Source organism: Aythya ferina (assembly GCF_964211825.1).
Source record: "Aythya ferina genome assembly, chromosome: 7".
NCBI classification, from domain to species: domain Eukaryota; kingdom Metazoa; phylum Chordata; class Aves; order Anseriformes; family Anatidae; genus Aythya; species Aythya ferina.
The window spans coordinates 29,401,514-29,418,477 of NC_140302.1; the positions used below are offsets into that span (position 1 = coordinate 29,401,514).

General features: G+C 40.6%; 1 protein-coding gene across 23 annotated transcripts in view; it reads right to left on the reverse strand.

Annotated features, from left to right (window-relative positions):
• The window catches only part of ABLIM1 (actin binding LIM protein 1), a 190,112-nt gene that overhangs the window by 99,472 nt on the left and 73,676 nt on the right, over positions 1-16,964 (reverse strand). For all 23 annotated transcript variants that reach the window (XM_084525597.1, XM_084525598.1, XM_084525604.1 and 20 more), the window contains one exon: positions 4,530-4,664. Coding sequence is in view for 7 of the 23 variants with exons in the window: in XM_084525604.1 (XP_084381730.1) it covers positions 4,530-4,664 (135 nt within the window). In the remaining 16 variants the exon portion in view is untranslated. Of the gene's footprint in view, positions 1-4,529; positions 4,665-16,964 lie in introns of those variants that run through there.

Below are 16,964 nucleotides of genomic sequence, written 5' to 3' on the forward strand. Positions count from 1 at the left end.
CCTTAGATTGCCTGGCTCTACCTATTTGGATGAGAGATTTCTAAAAAAGTGAGCAAAACAAGGATGTAAGAATGTAAAAAATCCGTAAAGTTATGAAGAAGCCAGGCAAATGAACTTGGTAATCCTTGTGGGACCCTTTCAACTAAGGATATTCTATGTTTCTGCAAAGGATACATTGACAACAAACCCAAGTGACTTTCCCCATTCTCTTAAGGATGCTGTGTGCCACTCACCAAGCACCTGTAAAGCATCCTGCTGGCCTCCTGTCTTCAAAGGGATCCAGTCGCTTATTAAAATCTGACATGGCATCTGTCAGATTTCATAAACATCAGCCAAGAAGTGCAATTAGTTTCATTTCCTGTCAAACGTTTGGTCACTGAAGGGGACCAAAGGGACCTCGGGCCCAACTAAACTGACATTAACATTTCTTGCCCCCCTTCCATGGGACTTTCTACCGTGGATAAATGACGCAGAGTTGCTGCAGCTGTTTGAGATAACAAGTCAGGTCCAAAAAGTCATGACCATCCAAACCAGGATGTTATAAACTTTCTGTTCTCTTTGTATACTGCCGCAAAAGCATTTCCAGTTCATATTTCCCAGTGCTTTCTATTTTAATGACCAGAAATGCCCTTTTGTTTAAACGAAAGCTGAGGCACTCAGGTTTTAGGAAAAAAATTAAAATACGAAAACTGAGAATGACTTAATGAGGTTGAAGGCTGTTTCTGTAAGTAAGCTGAAGAGAGGAGTTCACAAGCAGGCAAGCAGAACCACAGTGTCTGCAGAGTTTTTTATATAAAGGCGTCTCTGGTTCAGTGATTCATAGCTTTGAGGGACCTTGTGCAATTTCCTGATGCTCAGGAAGGAGCACTTTGTATCCATCAGCCACGTTACCTGGTCCGCTGCTCAGTCCCTGAGCAGCATTTGTGGAAATGCAGATATCTCTGCACACAGCGCACTGGCTATCTGCTACAAGCGGACCCTCATGTTTAGACTTGCCACGCACTGACACTGACCTATTAATAGTTCCCACTGCCCCGCAGTCACATTGCAGCCTCCTCCTGCCGCCACCGAAGGAATCTGATGACAGATCAAAGGTCAAAGAACTAATGATTTAAACCACATTCCAGGCTGTTGATACAGTGTCTGCTTACGTGACCCTAACTGCTTCCCTGTCCTTCAAGGGAGGAATATCCAGTTCAAAGTCAAAGATTACAGAGCATCCCAAAATCTAAACTTAGGAGCCCTCCCCCGTTAAACTCTTTGAACTACAGATGACAGAGCCTTGTAAAAGTCATCCCATAGACAAAACAGATGCGTGCCTGGAACCTGAACATGCCATAAAGGATGCTGCAAGTGCGTTTTGATGTAGGCTTTCCTAAACAACCCGCAAAAACATCTAACTCAAAAGAAGAGAGTTAGCACGTTTGTTCTGTAATTAAGAAACCATTTTTACACTAATTTCTAGCAATGTTTTAACAGAAGCTACAAGTTGCTTCTCCATGGGAGACCTGGGCTTGCGGAATGCTTCCTGAATGCCAAGACTTGGCTTTGTCTCATAATTAGCAGGAGTACTAGCTGGTAATTGCTGTTTGATATCTGACACTGCCATTGCACATAGAACGTTCAAACGCAGTGAAACATTTCCACCTGGCACAGCCCAGTCAAATTGTGGACATTTATGACATTTAGTAGGAACTAGAAAACTTGAGGACACTACCCATATCCACGCAGCAGGATTACTCATTTATAAGGTGGCTGTCTTTTTTTCTTTTTTTTTTTTTTTTCTTTTTATTATTGTTTAGACTACTAAATGGAAGCTTGTTTTCCAATTTATATTCAACATCAAGAATAGGGACACTGTCCACTATCTGAATGCCCCTAATAATACATTACCTGGTTAAGGGAACACAGCCTGTCTCTCTACATGAGCCAAAAATCAAGCATTGTAAACTTTTACCTTGTTACTAGCAAATCTTAAAGCTGGTTTTATTATTTTGGCTGTATTGAAACTAGCATTTCCCTCTAACCCAAAAGATGAATCACAGGCTTATTATTAAGTCTCATTATAGCAATTTTTCTAGCCTCAGAGTTTCCTCTCTTGGTACTTGCAGTAGGGTAAAATGAACCATAATCTACTGCCAATGACAAAAAAAAAATATCAGTTCATATCAGATGACAACTTAAACTGATACTAAAATCTCTGCTAGTGCACAACGTAATTTATGCCCTGATCCCACACACATTTACATAAGTAACAGACACTGCAGTGTATAGTCTTAGTTTTCCAAATAAGTTACTGACATGCATTGAAGTTTACAATAATTTTTTTTTTTACTTCTTTACATGCCAATAATTCATTCTTGATCTTGTTCATGCTTATTAAAGACAAAAAGTAATAAAAATGAGGTCTCTAGCACAGTCTCCTCTCCCTCCAACCTTCACCTCTCAGCCTCCCTCCTTTCCACCTGCTGCTTCCATTGCCAGGTTACCATTAACACTTTGGTTAGAGAGCAGTGTGCTCTTGGTAACATATAAACTAAAACCTGTTTATTATAATTGGAGGCTAATGCACAAGGCAAAACAGAATCCAATTAAGCCTCTATTCGTAACACAGAATGGTAATTCCTTAGCAAGATGAGTGACTTTGTTATAACACTGCAAAATGCAACTGCTCTGCATCCTGCTGCTAGAGTTACACTCCTAAACGTTTCTTACCATCCCCTGTCCATCATGCCCTTGTTAACTCCAGCTCCAAGTCAGCTGCTGGCTGCCTGAGATTCCTTGCCTATCAGGAGTCCTGAGGAGCTCGCCTTCTGGGGCACAAGGCACACCATTTTCAGCTCTGTTCCTTTATCAGCTCTTATGCAGAGCTACAAATAGAAGCAGCCAGCCTTGCTGGGCAGATAGGACAAAGTGGTATGCATTTGGTTCTCAGTGGGCATGGAATCACTGCTAGCTACGCCTTATCTTGGGGGCATGTAAACACACTGATTGGTAGAGGTTTTCCTTGCCGCCTTTGTCAAGGAGCAGTTTTACTGTCTCTTTTTACCAAGACTGATTCCAGAGATGGACACAGCACCAGACTACTGGGCATGAGAACCGCCTGATCACGTTACGGGACATGGAGCATGTCCTGGGCTGGCCAGCGCAGCACAGAGGTTTAAGCCCCTGTTTCCTGCAGTGCAGCACCCAACGCTGGCACACATGGCGAGCAGTCACAGTGTGCCTACGTGCCTCTGACACAACCTAGGAAGCAGGATTACAATCACATCAAACCCACTTAACAGCAGGCTGTAAACAGCGTTGTGAGCATGGACAGCAACGACAAAAAGGAATCCCATATACAGCAGACTAAAAATGGTCACACTGAAACCCTGCTACAGTACAACTACTGGGACAGCTTTATGAGGAAATGTTTTTGTTTGTTTGTTTGTTTGTTTTTTTTGTTTCCTCATCTTCACTAGACTATCAGAATAAGTCTAGAAGTAAAAGCCTAAACATTTTCAGCAGGTGTCTGTCTGTTCAGTCATACGAGCTTGTTCAAGGCTTTCACACTGTAAATGTATGAGCTGAAATCTCAAGAGCAAATATTGCTATGCACAAAGAAGAAAGACAACTAAACTGCCTATAGATGCAGCTGATGCATTCTGCTCTCAGTATGAGTTGTTGTTTCCTCTGGCTTAACAGCAAACTGCCTAAAGTGAGAGGGTCTAACTTTACCTTCTGTAGTGGAGCCACGTTAAATTAAAAACCCATTAGACTAAGAGGAAAAATGCTTACTCTAACATCTGTGTCCCACTTGTATGAACCATATGGTCAGCCAATATGCAATATGAGTAAATTACTATACAGTTTAAACAAAAAAAAAAATGTATTCACTTAAATATGAGAAGTCAACAACAAACAAGCTCTGAAGCTCAGGTAAAAACAGAACTTGGAACTACCTCCTCCATATGCCACTTTTTTTCCTTCTAAGTGAAAGACACAAACACAAAAAAGACAACACTCGCTGGCAAACCCAACTAATAAGGCATAGACTGAATGAGAGTTAGTGGGAGCCTTAGAGGTAGTAGGAGACCAAAATGAAAATCAAGGCCACAAAAAAAAAATAAAAAAGTGGACCCTGGAAAAAGAAGTAGAGGCCTAGCAGTACTGAGAGACCAGGAAAAAAAAATGGAGACAGAATTAGTGGGGGGCCAAAATCAAGTATGAGAACATTTTGAGTTCTCATACTTGAGCAGTGCTAAGTTTATCCCCCCTCCTCATGAATCAAATATCCAATATAATCTTTTCAATTACACTGTTTGCACATTGAATTTGTTCTGTGTGGCGTTGATCACCTTGCTGCTTGTATGTGGGTGATTCAGCCCTTTTACTATCCATTCATTACCTTCCCCACCCACAAATCCTTGACATATTGAGCAAGAGGAATATCCTGCAGATTGCAGGAAGCTTTATGTCTCATAACTGCTTCAAGGTATATTTTCATAAACTGACTCATTTCTAACAGGTGATCATCAAGGTCTTACCTTTGCAGGTGAAGCATTTGATGTGAAAGTGTCTGGCCTGAACACGGAGTACTTCACCTTTACATGGCTCTCCACATTTATGGCAGTGGATGACTGGCTTTTCTGATGGGTGGTGAGGCTCTTGAGGATGGGCCACTGTAAAACAAACAAATATGATTTAAACCTAAAGAATTTCTGCTATACATAAATCTGTATTCCCAGTAACTTCTCATCACAAGTTCATCCCATCACATTTCACACTCATCAAAAAAGTCACAACCATTTAAAAAAATATAGTCTTTTCATAAAACAGTAGTTTAAGCCACCCTTATCCACTACCTCTTTCCAATGAGTCTGCCATGGACATGTGAAGACGAGGAAAAATTCCCTCCGCAGTTTTGACACCACAAAATGTTTCAGAGTCCATAAGCTTTTCTTTCCAAGAACATGAACACATGTAATTCATTCAACAAACACACAAGGCAGGAAGAACTGGACTATTTTAATACAAAAATAAAGAATACAATCCAAGAAAAAGAAGGAAAGGAAAGCAATTCCAAGTCATGTTTTGGGAAAAAAAAGATGAATGAGGTGGCTTGACTTTGCGTGCAAATGGCTATAATAAAACTGCAGCCCTCTCAACTTTGCTCTAGTACATACAGGGAAAGCACTTCTATAGAGAATAGAAGCCAAGTTTATTTGTTTCCTGCAGAAACAACTATCTCATGCAAATTAGAGATATTATGAGTAGACAGAAATGCCCAAAGCATATGCAATAGTCAGGGTGACAAAATTCCAGGTACTGGGAAATCAGCAATCCCTTAGCAGAGCTTGGGCAGGAACAGGAAAGGTTTGTGTCAGCTTTGTTGTATATTTCATTGCGGTAATAAAAGTTTTATTGCTCCACATTTGGCTTCTGTAAAGCAATGTTTAACTTTTTCTTCAGATGTGCCTTGTGTCAGCCCGGGGCTCCAACAGCAATGCGCGGGTGTAAGGTAGAACAAAAATGTGTCTCAGCTGGACTGTGTGAAGTGGAAAGTGTTACCCAGAATGTTCCCAAACAAAACTCTGTTCCCTCAAATCCTCCTCCTAAATCCCATTTTAGCAGCAGTAAGCTGTCCTAATGCTGCTCCCAAAGTACTGATACTTATCATTGATACTTATCAGAACATTGCCAAGATAATGTGCATCTCTTCACCCCATCTCTCTCTTCCTGCCATTCCTGCCCTGCTTTTCTTGGACTGATTGCTGATAGACCCATATAATTTTCACTGTCGCTAGCAATCGTATTGATTATTTTAGCTCAGCATTTTCTGGAGCTCTCTTTTCCTTTCCTGATCAGCTCCTGACATATCCCCAACCAGGATAATGCTTTTTTTCCAGGTTAGTGCTTATGCAGCAAGAGAACACATACCTTGCCCATATTTGCTGTACCAGTTTCCTCTCCTTTCTCAATGAAAAAGAAACTATGGTTTCTTTCTCTATGAAAGAAACCTATCACTTCATCAAGTTCTTGTACATTACTGTCCTTTATAAATGCCTTTGTTAAGAAATATATTGCTGTAACTGTATGAGATATAGTAAGTACAAGATCAATAATAAAAAAATGACTTAAGGGGAGCAACAGCATGCAGAATAGAGAATAACACATATTTCAAGCAATAATTTCTGCTGTAATTTCAGCCAAGCTAAGATGGCAGCTGCTGTTTTGTTTTCTCCCCAATCTCCTAAAAGCCTTCAAAGCAAATGGCTGAATTCCTCTACTCAAATACCAAGTTGTGAATACCTCCTCTTCTGGTAGCCTCACTTCAATTATTTCCCTCGATTCAGTCCAGAATCAGAGTGCAGTTGGCAATGCCGACCAATGTTTTAATTAGCAGTTCCATCTAAATAAGATCCCAGTAAATGCCTTGCCTTGAGTGAACCTCATCTAATAGGCTGCAATACAAAACTATTTCTGGAACAGAAGTTATTATTCTTCCAAACAAGACTATTAACGATTAACTTGTAACCAAGGAAACACACAGTTTATGCAATATGAGGAAAAAAAAAAAAAAAAAAAAAAACACCAAAAAACAGAGAGAGACAAGCAGGGGGCTAGCAAAGGAAATTATTATGAGGAAAATTCCCTTTCTGATCCAGACAGCCCAAGGTGGGCCTGGAGCCAACTGAAGAAAAGGTATCAGAGCAGATTTTTTAAAGTTGCTCAAAGGAGGATCTGAACTGAGGATTTGGGCAAGTGGTATCTAGGACTTGCATGGTGCAGATTGAAATCTGTACCTGCAATGTTCTGCTCACAGACTTGTGTGGAGGATACCCTAGCACACCCTGCGTGCCAGCACTCAGACCTTCTGGTATTGATCTGAAAGACAAGTTTTTGCTCTTTATTGGGAGTAAGTAAATGTGTTCAAGACTGGTCTGACGATGCAACTTCAAGTTCTGCCTTTACAGCCCTTTAATGAATACAAATGCTGTTAGTTGCTATTTCCAGACCGATCTCTTTAGTGAAGCTAATTATGTCACTTGTCTTACTGGCCTCAAATTGGAAATGTAGGTCAAGATTTGAGTAATTGTCTTGTTCTCTTGCAAGGAATTGCTTGCAAGCTTTTTTTCTCTGGGCATATGCAACACACAGAAGGCAGAGTCAACCCTTTATAGGCATCAGCAAGGGAACAGTGCTTACATGTATGAGTGAGACCAGCATCAGAACAGGGAGTTAAAGAAAGACTAATACCTTTACAAGCAATTTATTTCAAGTGTTCCTGACTGAAGTCCAACCAGCTTACCGGCCATATAAATAGTGAGCTGCTTTGGGTCTGAAAACCCAGAGCTAGAAATTAAGAGAGGTGATGGGAGCTCAGGATTCTTCAGCTTGGATTATGGTGGCAGGCCAGACCATCCAAATCTGAAGCAAGTCACAGTCTGCCGCTCAGAAGTCTTAATTACCTTAGTGAATACTTATGTATAAACAGATGAAAATCAATTTTATCTAGAAGGAAACAAGTATTTTCTTTCCATTTACAGTAGCTAGGAGCAAACCTGCGTGATCTGGTTTAGCACACTATGCAGTTTTCTCAGGTTACTCTAAAATTGATTTTGTTCCAATTTAAAAGAACAAAAACTAATAATTTTGAAGGCAAAATGCTCCCAGAGCAACACATTCTTGGCTCAGTACAGCAGCTCACAGTTGTCTTTGTATCATAAGCTGCATACTTTTCTGCAGGGTGTGGAAATGTAAGTCAGGTATTTACCAGCTCTAGCATACTGGTGTGCACTGGTACTTGTCTACATACAAGCCTTGTCAGATGAATTCAAGATGCAATTTTTTTTTTGTCTCTTTAGCCCAACCAGCATAGCATGGCACAGGGATCTGTTAATGCAAGATTAAACACTATGCACTTGACTACCTTACATCAGGAACGTGTAGAAGCCTACTAATAGAAGGGATCATTTTAAACATCTGTTTTTCTGTAAAAAATACAAAAATACCCGAGCTACTAATACATTTTTGTTTTTATTTTTAAAACTGGCCCTAGCTGAACTACTGCAATGTCCACAACTGAACAAACCCCAAGGGGTGCTGGAAGCAGACATACACGTCAAATGGGTGTGAACATTTCTTTTAATATTTCATTTTGTTTTTATTCCTTCAGCACTTTTCAGGAATAACTCTAAAAGCTACAATTCATATAGAAGTCTAAGCTGTAACACTCTAATTTTGCACAGACTAATCACACGAGATCACCAATAAGACTTTCCCTACATTTCAAGTTGCTTTATAGCAATTTTCACTTGCAATGCTGCTGTATCCTGCTTGGACTTTTTATTTTTACCTTTACTGATGAAAAAAAAAAAAAATCTCTGGGCAGAGATGTACACAGAACTCTTCAAGATGAGCTAGGCCGAGACTTCTACTCCTGCTTACAGGACCAGTTTAAATGAATAATTAATAGATAATTAATGCTTTCTTCAGCTCACTTGGGTTTCCAATAAGACAGATCAATGGACTATTAAACATTCCATTTACCCAAAGTAACAAGTATGGACAACTGCAAAGTCTGGACTACTTTTTCTTTTTAATCAAAGAAAGAGAAAAACAACAAAACCTCATTTTTTCTGAGGAATAGTCTGTCACTAATCTTGCTTTGTGCTAATCTCACTCCACAGACATATCAGCATAATTTGTGTCATTCTTTACATCCCCTTGTGAATCATGCCATGTTGATTTCATTGCATTTAGCAACTTCACTACATTGATGTAAATTCAATTTCACCAGCCTGGGAGTGCTCGTTTCTGCATTTTACCAAAACATCTCCAAATAATCACAGATTTCCAAAGAAAAAGCAACAATTAAAAAAAGGAGAACAAAACTTTAACAACCCCATGTTCATGACAAGCCTGAAGTAGTTTCTGAACAAAATTAAGGAATTAATTTGCTGTGCAAAGTTTAAATCTGCCCTGTCAGTGCTGCTTTATGTAGAGCAGATCATTGTGCGAAGGTTTAATAGCAATTACACATCTTGCTGCCTCAGCCAGAAAAAGAACCTCAGCACCGAATCCTTCTGAAATGGAAATTACAGGTATTACCTGAAGAGTAACAATTGTTGAATTAAAGAAAACAAGAAAAAAAAAATACTGCAGCCTCCCTTCCTGATGATTCTCTCCCTGAGCTTGACCTGAGCACAGAGCTGTTGGGAAACCAGACGAGCTAAGTGACTCTGAGCTGCAGATTGTCCTGGCAAGACTCCACGGCTCTGCTGCAAGCCACAAAATACTTCGGCTTTTTATTGGAAGTCAGAAAGAAGCTTCTGGGAAACGCCTTGCTATGAGCATGCTGCAAAGCAGAGGTTACAGCAAAATATGCTGGCTTCAATTCTGCTCTTAATTGAAGTAAAAAGCAGCTTCGTCTAAATTTAAACATGAGGAGGATATAGGCTAGTGCTGTCTAAAAGGTCCATTTTTTAGTTTTCATATTTGCATGCCTACCTTTGCAGATAAATGTGGGGTTACGCTCAGTCATTCTGACCGTGTTGTAGCAGCTGGGACTCTTCACTTCCTGCTAGGATATACAATTTTTATGATTTCTATCTCCGCAGCCTCTGGAGGGTTTTTGCACACTGAGAACATCCTGCACCCAGAGCAGCGCAGGTGAGGGGACCTTCAGGATTTCACAGCTGTGCCCTTCACATCTTACGGGTGGCTTAATACAGACAGCAAGCTCAGAAATGCGAACTGTATCAAAAGCTGCTCTGGGATGAAAGGCACCAGAGAAACATGCTCAAGGGGCAGGCCTGCCCCATCACTGCCCTGTGCTCTCATAGTGAAGACAGAAGGCCAGCACAGAGGAGCCTTGAGGTGCTACTGAGATACCTGTTAAAAAGAAGGGTGACAAATACAGCGTCGTTTTGCTTCTCTGCAGATCCAAGTCTTGAATCTCATGTCTGAGAACCCCATCGGCTGAGGTGACCAAATCATGACCAAGACTGAAATCAACCCCCAGCTGCCAGGAGCAGACAGAGCAGGCTCTGTGGTCGCTACCTGCAGGCATGGGACAGGGATCATGGGGAACTGTGGGACACCCTGGCAGGAGACACTCCCTGCAGAGACAGCAGCGAGTTGCGTGCCTACACACGTAGGAAAAAGCCTAAGGCAAAATCCTAGACTGCAGCTTGCTTATGCTGTTGCCATTCAAGCTGTACCTGGAGAATCACATTTTAAAACTCGCTTCCTGGAAATTTGTCTTAAAGCTTTTCTAACAGTCTACATATAACCAGAGAAGCCATCTTTAAAGGGGGAAAAATCTTAAGCTCCTATTTGCTGTATTTTTTAGATGCTTTCTGGCATTTTTCACAGAAGTATTGTTATTTTGTTATTCCAATTAGCCTGCTACTGAAAACAGAGAAGACCTAAGAACAACTGACACTTTACCTCTGTATCCTATCAAGTTATCACCATAACATTTGCTTCCTCAGCCTCAGCTTTTCAGCTAGAATAAACAAAATACACCAAAGGTATCTATCCTCAAAATAGCATCTCATGGCCAGCCATGGGCTGGATTACAACACATTAATAAACAGATGACTCTCTCTTCACCCCCTGTGCCCCTCAGCTTGGCAGGTAACTACTAAAGCTTTTTCACAACACACTATGAAGAAAATAAGACATCAAATCGCAGCACTTATCCAGCCTAGAAATAGGTTGCATTGCTATCTTCAGAGATCCTTTAAAAGCAAAAATAAGTTATAATGGCATTAATGAGTGGAACTAGTTAACTAGGATGAGAGGCTGGGAGAGTTCACAAGAACAGTTGAGAAAACATTCTAAGGAAAAATATCAAACTCGTAATTTACATGAAAATAGCATGTGAAGATCTTCTTACCAGAAGCCATTTTTAAAAAGACAAAACATACCATTTAAAAAAAAAAAAAAAAGTTGGTATTTAGGTACTTCCCTAAATATTCATAAGTATGCAAACTGCATAGGTAGAGCTGATGCCACCCAAAGAATGAAATAGAAGGTTTACAGACAAATGCCAAGTAATGATCTAAAACATTAACAACTGCAATTTGGAATCAAAGAGAGAAGAGTCCACTGTTATTTAAATACAAAAAATTGAAAGTTCATGCCACAAACATGCATACGTATAAAAACTGTGGAAGTATCACTGATGCTGTTCTCGATACAAAAGCATCAGAGCCTGTCTACACTAAGCCAGGTACATGTAGCATTGCCTTCATTTGCTGGCCAACACCAAATTTCACCTCCTCTGTCCACACGTGCTTGCCTTGCTCACTTGCCACAAGTTCCTAACAGTGAACACAGAGCATGTTTTTTAGCATTGCCTATACTGCAGAGACAAAAAGACTTGACAAAATTATTCTGCTTGTATTTGTTACATTATAGCATATATGACAACCTGTGTTTAAGAAAAAATAATCCTCTCTCAGAGGAGTTAATGAACAGCTTGTTATTTATGATCAAGTGCTGTTTTAAGTTCAAACAAGAAAAAGCAGTAGGCAGTTTTAAGCCTATTTTCAGTAATGAAAAAGCACTAAACTTACAATGAAGAATGCAGCAAGCTAAGACTTGCTGTGAAACACGATGTTGAAACAAATGTTGACTAAGCTAAGCCAGTCTTTGAATTAAAAATTACATTATTCAACATGATTGTTAACAGATGGGTTACTGCATAGGTAGTTAGCAAACCAGTGATTTTAGTCTGCCATATTTCTATATTAGTAGAGTAATTTTTCACAAAAATAGATTTAGATACAAATTGGGTGATAAAAAGATAGGGAATTCAGACTGCCTAATCTAATATTCTGAGAATACCTTTATTTTTTATCTTCCTCACTTCAGCAAAAAGTTCTCTGCATTTGCTCAACCAACTTACTAAAGGACAGAATTTCAAGATAATCTATTCACCCTTCAAATCTCCTTACCAAAGGGATGGAGGATCACAGTTAGCATATGTTTCTCACATCTAACATCTGCAAGTCCGTAACACAGCAACTGTATCTGCCTGGAAAGTAGTAAGATTATTTTGTTCTGTATATGCCTTCAACACATTGTACACAAAAAGATCAAGATATCTCAGAAGTGTCTTTTTTTTTTTTTTTCTCCTCTAGCATAGGATGGGGGTAATTGGAAATTCAAGAGCTCCTCAGAGTACTCTGAGCAACTATTTCATACACATCATTTGACGTCTGAACCAAAATTTTACTCAAAACAATTAATAAACAGAAGTGTCAAATCATTCACTACAAGTCCTCAAAGATCCTCAAGGCTGCACAAAGCAAATTGCTGAAGATAGCAGAAAAAGCAATGGCTTTTTCCAAACAGCACAGAAATTCCATCTTACTGATGAACAGCATTGACCTGTAACAGCACTCAAACATCAAACAGGCCTCTGAGCTAGCTTAGCGCAATCCACTTATGGATTTTAGGGGACCCCTGCATCGGGACCTGCCGTTACTGCAGCCTGATGTGTGAATGAAAAATGGGGAAAAGCCTGCACAGAAATAGGGCTGTCACAAAGACCTTTCAAAACAGAATCTATAATAAAATGTCCCTCAGTTACCACCAAAAGTCTTCCCATCACGAGTTTCCTTTGAGGCCCTTTGCAGAGACCTGTGCTCAGCCATCGTTCCTCTAGCTAGCACTTGAGGTGGTGGGTAGCAAACAGGTTCTCAAATCTATCAATGCTGCTTCAAAGTGTATTCAGAGAAAAACAAACACACACTTCTTAGAATAACCTAAACATTTATTGACTCTTGTTTGATGTAGCAGTAATAAAAGATAACCCTCATTGTTCTGCAAGGCTGTGTTTCTACTTGAATCACTTCTTTAATGTAGTATCATTTTAAGATCCTAAACTAACACCAAGTTCCACAATTCTGCCATGCAGATTATATTAACATCTGTGACATCAACCTGGTGCTAACAGTGCTGGGAATTAGGGAATAAATTAGTGAGCTACCCTGGTGACACTGTTTACAGAACCATGCCTATTAGGCTTTTGTACAGTAGAAATCCAACAACATTTTCACTTCTGAACAGGCATTACTTTGTCTGACCCTTATGCTAGCACTTGCTCCTCGCTTTGCAGCTTTGAGGAGATTCCTCTGCTTTCCAGCTTCTGTTTTCCTGTCAATATGTAATTTAAAACAGCAAATAACATATGTCCCCGAGCTATACAAGGCATATATCATTTCTGGGTGTATAGTACTTTATGATTAGCCCATATGAAAGCTAGCATTATTTCTCTCACTGTCACCTCCTACACAACAGTGCAGCTAACTTATACCACAAAAATCATTGCCATTAATGAAATATATGACTTTGCTGCAAATGGAGTCCAACTTTGAGACAACACTGAAGCACTTACTTGGCTTTAAATCCCAGTGATTCAATTAGACTCACAGAGATACTCTGCTGAACAGAATAAGCTTAAGACAAAGCCTAAGTGTTCTTCTCAGACAGATCCCCAGTGAGCCCGAAAGCTATCCAGGCTCGGCGAAGGCAAGGATTAATCATCCTTTTGGGGATACTGACTGTTCTCTAGGTGGAAACCCATGTTTGTTACAAATAATCCTTTTTTAAATTAGTTATGGATTGCCCCCAGAAACAACAAAATCCTGTTCTCTTGTTTCTCCCACACAAAGGATACACCACGTTTTGATTAGTGGAACTTGGTCTTTTTCCCCACTATGCATTCATTTGACACAAAAAGGACCGATTCTGCTACAGTGGCAGGCCCAATTATCACCCTATCCCAACCTACAAGGACTGTCCTATCACATGAGGACACTCATGGGGAGGCCCACGGGCTGTGGTCAAGCCCCGGTGGAGTGCCAGGGTACGACCAAAGGGACGCCCAAAGGCCAGGAGCTGAGCGCGCTGATCAGCTCTGGGCACCCTTGCCTCACCAAAGGCACTGCGTGGGGCCTGGGGCCAGGAGGCCAGGAAGGGGGAAGGAGAAAAGCCAAGGTGTGTTTGTTTAAGTATGAGTTTGTTTGCTCTTATTTTTCAACAGCAGAATCGGAAGTTTGTTAATTGGCGACAAATTAAATTGATCAAAACCCCCCACCAACTCAAAACAGTTTTGTGGGCTTGGGGCTCTCCCTTTATCTCTTCTGGAAGGAGGAATAGCTTAACTGCCTCCATCACTACCTGAACCATGAACTCTCTGGTCTCAGAGTTAATGAATAAAGCCACGAGGCCCTCCCCTCCACCAGCATCAATGGCAGAAGTTCTCCCGCTTCTCGGCACGAAATAGCTGCCACCAGATCTTCGGGGACTGCCTGCTGCAGGCAGCTGGGATGCGAGGAATGCATGGGGCCTGGTGGGACTGCATGGCCTGGCTCGGGACTTGAATGCTCATGCCCCGGTGTGAACTAAGTGCTATTAAAAAATACGCAAAAAGTGCAGCAAACACGCAGTGCCTGAACTGGCATCTCTTTGGTTATTTTTGTTTCTCTCAGTTTCTCTGGTGCTGCACACCAGAGCTGCAACTTGAAATCAAGTATTAGAAATAAATTTGGAAAGAGAAAATAGAGAACAAGCAACACCATAAGTTTGCCAATAAAAACATAGTTCTTTTACAATCATTTTGTCCTAAAAAGCAATAAGATGTTTATAAGATATTTCACATACCACTGGATTTTTGTTTCAAGTGGTAGTAGTTGAAATCCAAGACTAATATTTCTTTGTGATAGCTGTGAAAAGTAAAAGAAACTCTCTGCTCCAAAGGCCCCTAATACAAATAATCAAGGCAGACAAGAGGAATGTTCTTATCCTTATTTTACAGATCAACTAACAAAGCGGGAGATCAAGTTACTTCCCCCAGGGTCACCTTAAGAGTCTAACACAGAACGGTTCTGTAGTTTAGTACCTTAACCACACAAGTATCTTTTTTTTAATTCCTAATGCCACATGTATTTATAAAATGCCTTTTTTGTGGCTTGTACAAAAGTCAGCACATTGACTTCATCAAAACAAAACCCCAAATGCCGAGCCCCAAAAGCAAACTGTCAGGCACAAGTAAATTTAACAAAGTCAACCAAAGCAAAGAGAAAAGGAAACTCCCCAATCTTCCCCCAACGAAGTGTGAATGCATAATTTTGTCAAGTGATTCAACAGCAACAAACCTGGAGACTTCCCCAGGTCACCTGGGGATAAAAGTTCCCAAGCCGTGAGTTATATCAAGACTGTTTATCAGTAACATCCACAACACAGAGAAAGTGTCAGAATCCAGATCCCACTGTTCAACGTTTTATTCCTTCACACTGGCAATAAATGGTGAGACTGCAAATAAGCAGAGCACTGGTGAGAGAGTTCCACACCAAGAACACCTTGACATTAACACACGGGTAACATTTTTTATGCTCTTCAAGTCCAGCCCCAGCTAAAGCAGGCCAATTTACTTCAAGGGAAAAGGGCAGAACAAAAGCTGCTCTGGAGACTCGCAGCATTTGGGGATGTGGGAATGGAAAAGGAGGCAAGACTGGAGCCACCACAAGCACAAAAACATCTTCTTGATCATAACCTTAAGGGTTATCAGCATCATGCTTTATCAACAGTATGAAAAAAACAACACAGGACTAAATCTCTCTGCAAGGCTTAACTATACCAGAAGCCAAATTATCCAGGAAATGCTAACGTTTTGCTGAATGGTGTTTTCTGTCTTGTTTACTTGGAAAACCATTATCAACTGAATATCCACAGAGGCATCTGTGAGAACATGGAAACACAATGGGGCTTACTGCAGCTTGGCACCCAGCAGGTGCCAGCACCAAAGGTGCAAGAGAAGCAGTGTGTGAAGAACACAAATCATGAAATCTCTGCACCTGCTTCCCAGCCCTAAAAGTCTTCAGCCCTTCCTCTTTTCTCCTCTTATCCTTCCAAGCACAGAGAAGCCTGGCACAAATAGCTACTACTCCACTTCCATGGGTTTGGCTATGTACAACCCAGTCCAAGAACTCATCAGACAAAGGGCCGATTCCCACCACATTGTCACAGACTGGCAGATGAATGCCAGGCCATCAGCAGTAGGTCAGAAATCAAGGACCAGGGCTAAACCCTCAGTTGTGGTGAACTAATGGAGGGAAAAATGAAGCTCTAACAATGTACGTTATCCAGCAATGTGGCTTGCAGGCTCAAAATTCAGACAACCACCTCAACACAGAAAAACTGAGACTGAAGCTATTAGTATAGGCTTTGTAGAAGACAGCTATTAACAAGAAACACAGAACACATATGTAAACTTTCTGCTGCAGGATATATAGGTAGCAAGTCATCTTTAGACACAACACCGTGACAATAATTTTATCTGAGTAACTAGGTAATAAGGGCTCATAATTGGAAAGAGACAGGTACACAATGAGAGACACAAAAACATGGAATCAGTCAAACACAATTTAGGAAGAGCCATTTGGTGTCAGCAGAGAACACCCTGGCCTCAGGATTTTATTTTGTTTGTACATGAATTGACCAGGCAGACACTGAAATCACTCCACAATCTGAACATAATGAAGCATGCTAATTTGCTAAAAACTGTTACTAATCATTTTGCACTTCGGTGAATTGGAATCACATTTTTTCTAGTGGAAACCAGCCTCTCCTGCGCTTAGTTAACATGTTTACCAACTGGCACCAGGCTGAAGGCATTTTCAGCTTGTTAAAAACAATTCCGGCAGTGGCTGGGAGGGAGGGGACCAGCTGTACTATACAGGCCTGAAACAAAGCCTGAAATTCTGGGGAAAGCAGAATAAAGTGCAAGGAGAGAACACAGAAAATAAACAAAACAAAAAGGTGACCTACAAACTTCTGTTGGAGAAATTATTTGAAAAGAGTAAGGCAGAAAAGATTAAAGAAAAAAAATACTGAACAGTATTATCCTTTCTCATTCTGCAGCCATGATGTATGAAACATTAGTAAAGGCATCACAAAGTTAA